This window comes from Palaemon carinicauda, chromosome 24 (assembly GCF_036898095.1).
Source record: "Palaemon carinicauda isolate YSFRI2023 chromosome 24, ASM3689809v2, whole genome shotgun sequence".
Lineage (NCBI taxonomy): Eukaryota > Metazoa > Arthropoda > Malacostraca > Decapoda > Palaemonidae > Palaemon > Palaemon carinicauda.
In genome coordinates this window covers 15,873,365-15,875,864 of record NC_090748.1, presented here as the reverse complement: position 1 = coordinate 15,875,864, position 2,500 = coordinate 15,873,365, and the positions used below count along the sequence as shown (strand labels likewise).

Below are 2,500 nucleotides of genomic sequence, written 5' to 3'. Positions count from 1 at the left end.
TTGTGCTCAATTTGCCATTCATTCATTCTTTCTTTGTTCTCTTTTTTATCTTTTTTATTTTATTTATTATCATTTGTAAATATAGCTCCACCATGAACTGACAATATTAGGTGGAGGCTAATCTTTATTCATGGTTATATTTATGACAATTACTACAATTTTCGTGAGGAATTCCTTTTTTAATATAATCTTTATATTATTTAGATTTAATACAATTGCACAATACTCTTATTCTCAAAAGACTTGAATCCTCTTCAATGTCCTCAACAGACATCGATGAGTGCGTTGAAGGCATAGATGTCTGTAGCCCGAATGCAATATGCAAGAATAGCATTGGAAGTTACAGCTGTTCTTGCAACCCACCTTTCGAAGGAGATGGGAAATCCTGTTCTTGTCCTCCCGGTTTTGCTACAAATGGCAACAGTTGTGAAGGTAAGAGAGACAGACTACTTGATAAACTATTTTCCTTTTCCTTCTTTTACACAAATGTTATCTTTTTTCTGGTAATTTGATTTCATATTTGATTGGTTTCAAGTTTCTCTCTCCAATAATTTTCTTTTCATGATCAATTTTATATCGAATTTTTAAAGATTCTAAACACGAGTCTTAGCACACATCTCTTCAATTTATTTGTCTTATTCAAAGGTATAGATTTTCTTTGATTTTTGCTAAGGTCAATTGCATCACATTGGGTGTTTCTTTTTCTTTTAAAAGGGGCCACATCCATCTTTTTAGGTTAAATTCACTTTTTTTTTTTTAAAACACATAAAATTATAATTTTTATTGATACCAGTTTCATGGGAAAAATAAAGATATTCCGAAATAATAATTTTCTATATTTTATATGTAAAGTTATTTCTAAAAATCCATAAGCTATTTTGGTTGGAATACCAAATTCTTATGCAATTACTTTTGATACAAAAATTACTTCAATGTTTTTTTCTGAATTTCTATATATAAAAACTTGTCTGTCAATTTCTCTCCTTTGTTAAACCTAACCCCAAGCACCTTTTTGTTTAGGTTTTAAAGTGCTTCATTCTTATTGGATGTATTAGAAGGAAAAAATAGGCGTCTGATTGGCACCGGACTGGAATTATCATTACCAAGAGGGATGAAAAACGTCGGCACTAATTTCCGTTTTTTTTTTTTTTTTTTTTTTTTTTTTGTGCGACTGGGATTAGCTGGTTGATTTTAAGTTGTATTTAATAATACCTACATTCATTATTTTTCCTCATAAATAGAGGCAACTTAATGGTAAATCTTCCATTTACACGACACTATTTACATTTTTCATTGATAAGCGAAATCCGTAAACCACTTTTGGTGACGGTTTGATTTCAGGTAACCTAATTTTTTTCAAATTTTTGCATAATTTTCATTTAATCTTATGGAATAAATAAAAACAAAAAAATTGAGCAGCAAATTGTTGTTCCAGGTTATATGGTTCCTGGAGAATTGACATTTTAGTTTCCCGAATTCCTTTTTTAATATAATCTCAATGTTGTTTATCTTTAATACAATTGCACAATACTCTTATTCTCAAAAGACTTGAATCCTCTTCAATGTCCTCAACAGACATCGATGAGTGCGTTGAAGGCATAGACGTCTGTAGCCTGATTGCAATATGCAAGAATAGCATTGGAAGTTACAGCTGTTCTTGCAACCCACCTTTCGAAGGAGATGGGAAATCCTGTTCTTGTCCTCCCGGTTTTGCTACAAATGGCAACAGTTGTGAAGGTAAGAGAGACAGACTACTTGATAAACTCTTTTCCTTTTCCTTCTTTTACACAAATGTTTTCTTTTTTCTGGTAATTTGATTTCATATTTGATTGGTTTCAAGTTTCTCTCTCCAATAATTTTCTTCTAATGATCAATTTTATATCGAATTTTTAAAGATTCTAAACACGAGTCTTAGCACACATCTCTTCAATTTATTTGTCTTATTCAAAAGTATAGTTTTTCTTTGATTTTTGCTAAGGTCAATTGCATCACATGGGGTTTTTCTTTTTCTTTTAAAAGGGGCCACATCCATCATTTTAGGTTAAATTCACTTTTTTTAAAATTTACATCAAATTATAATCTTTAATGATACCAGTTTCATGGGAAAAATAAAGATATTGCGAAATAATATTTTCTATATTTTATATGTAAAGTTATTTCTAAAAATCCATAAGCTATTTTGGTTGGATTACCAAATTCTTATGCAATTACTTTTGATACAAAAATTACTTCAATGTTTTTTTCTGAATTTCTATATATGAAAACTTGTCTGTCAATTTCTCTCCTTTGTTAAACCTAACCCCAAGCACCTTTTTGTTTATGTTTTAAAGTGCTTCATTGTTATTGGATGTATTAGAAGGAAAAAATAGGCGTCTGATTGGCACCGGACTGGAATTATCATTACCAAGAGGAATGAAAAATGACTGCACTAATTTCCGGTTTTTTTTTTTTTGGGGGGGGGGGACTGGGATTAGCTGGTTGATTTTAAGTTGTATTTAAT

The 2,500-nt window shown here is 30.4% G+C and overlaps 1 protein-coding gene across 2 annotated transcripts in view; it reads left to right on the top strand.

Moving 5' to 3' along the window:
- Window positions 1-2,500, top strand: part of LOC137617819 (protein kinase C-binding protein NELL2-like) — a 26,843-nt gene that overhangs the window by 7,611 nt on the left and 16,732 nt on the right. For both annotated transcript variants that reach the window (XM_068347771.1, XM_068347770.1), the window contains exons 5-6: window positions 271-432; window positions 1,576-1,737. In XM_068347771.1, coding sequence (XP_068203872.1) covers window positions 271-432; window positions 1,576-1,737 — 324 coding nt within the window. The remainder of the gene's footprint in view (window positions 1-270; window positions 433-1,575; window positions 1,738-2,500) is intronic.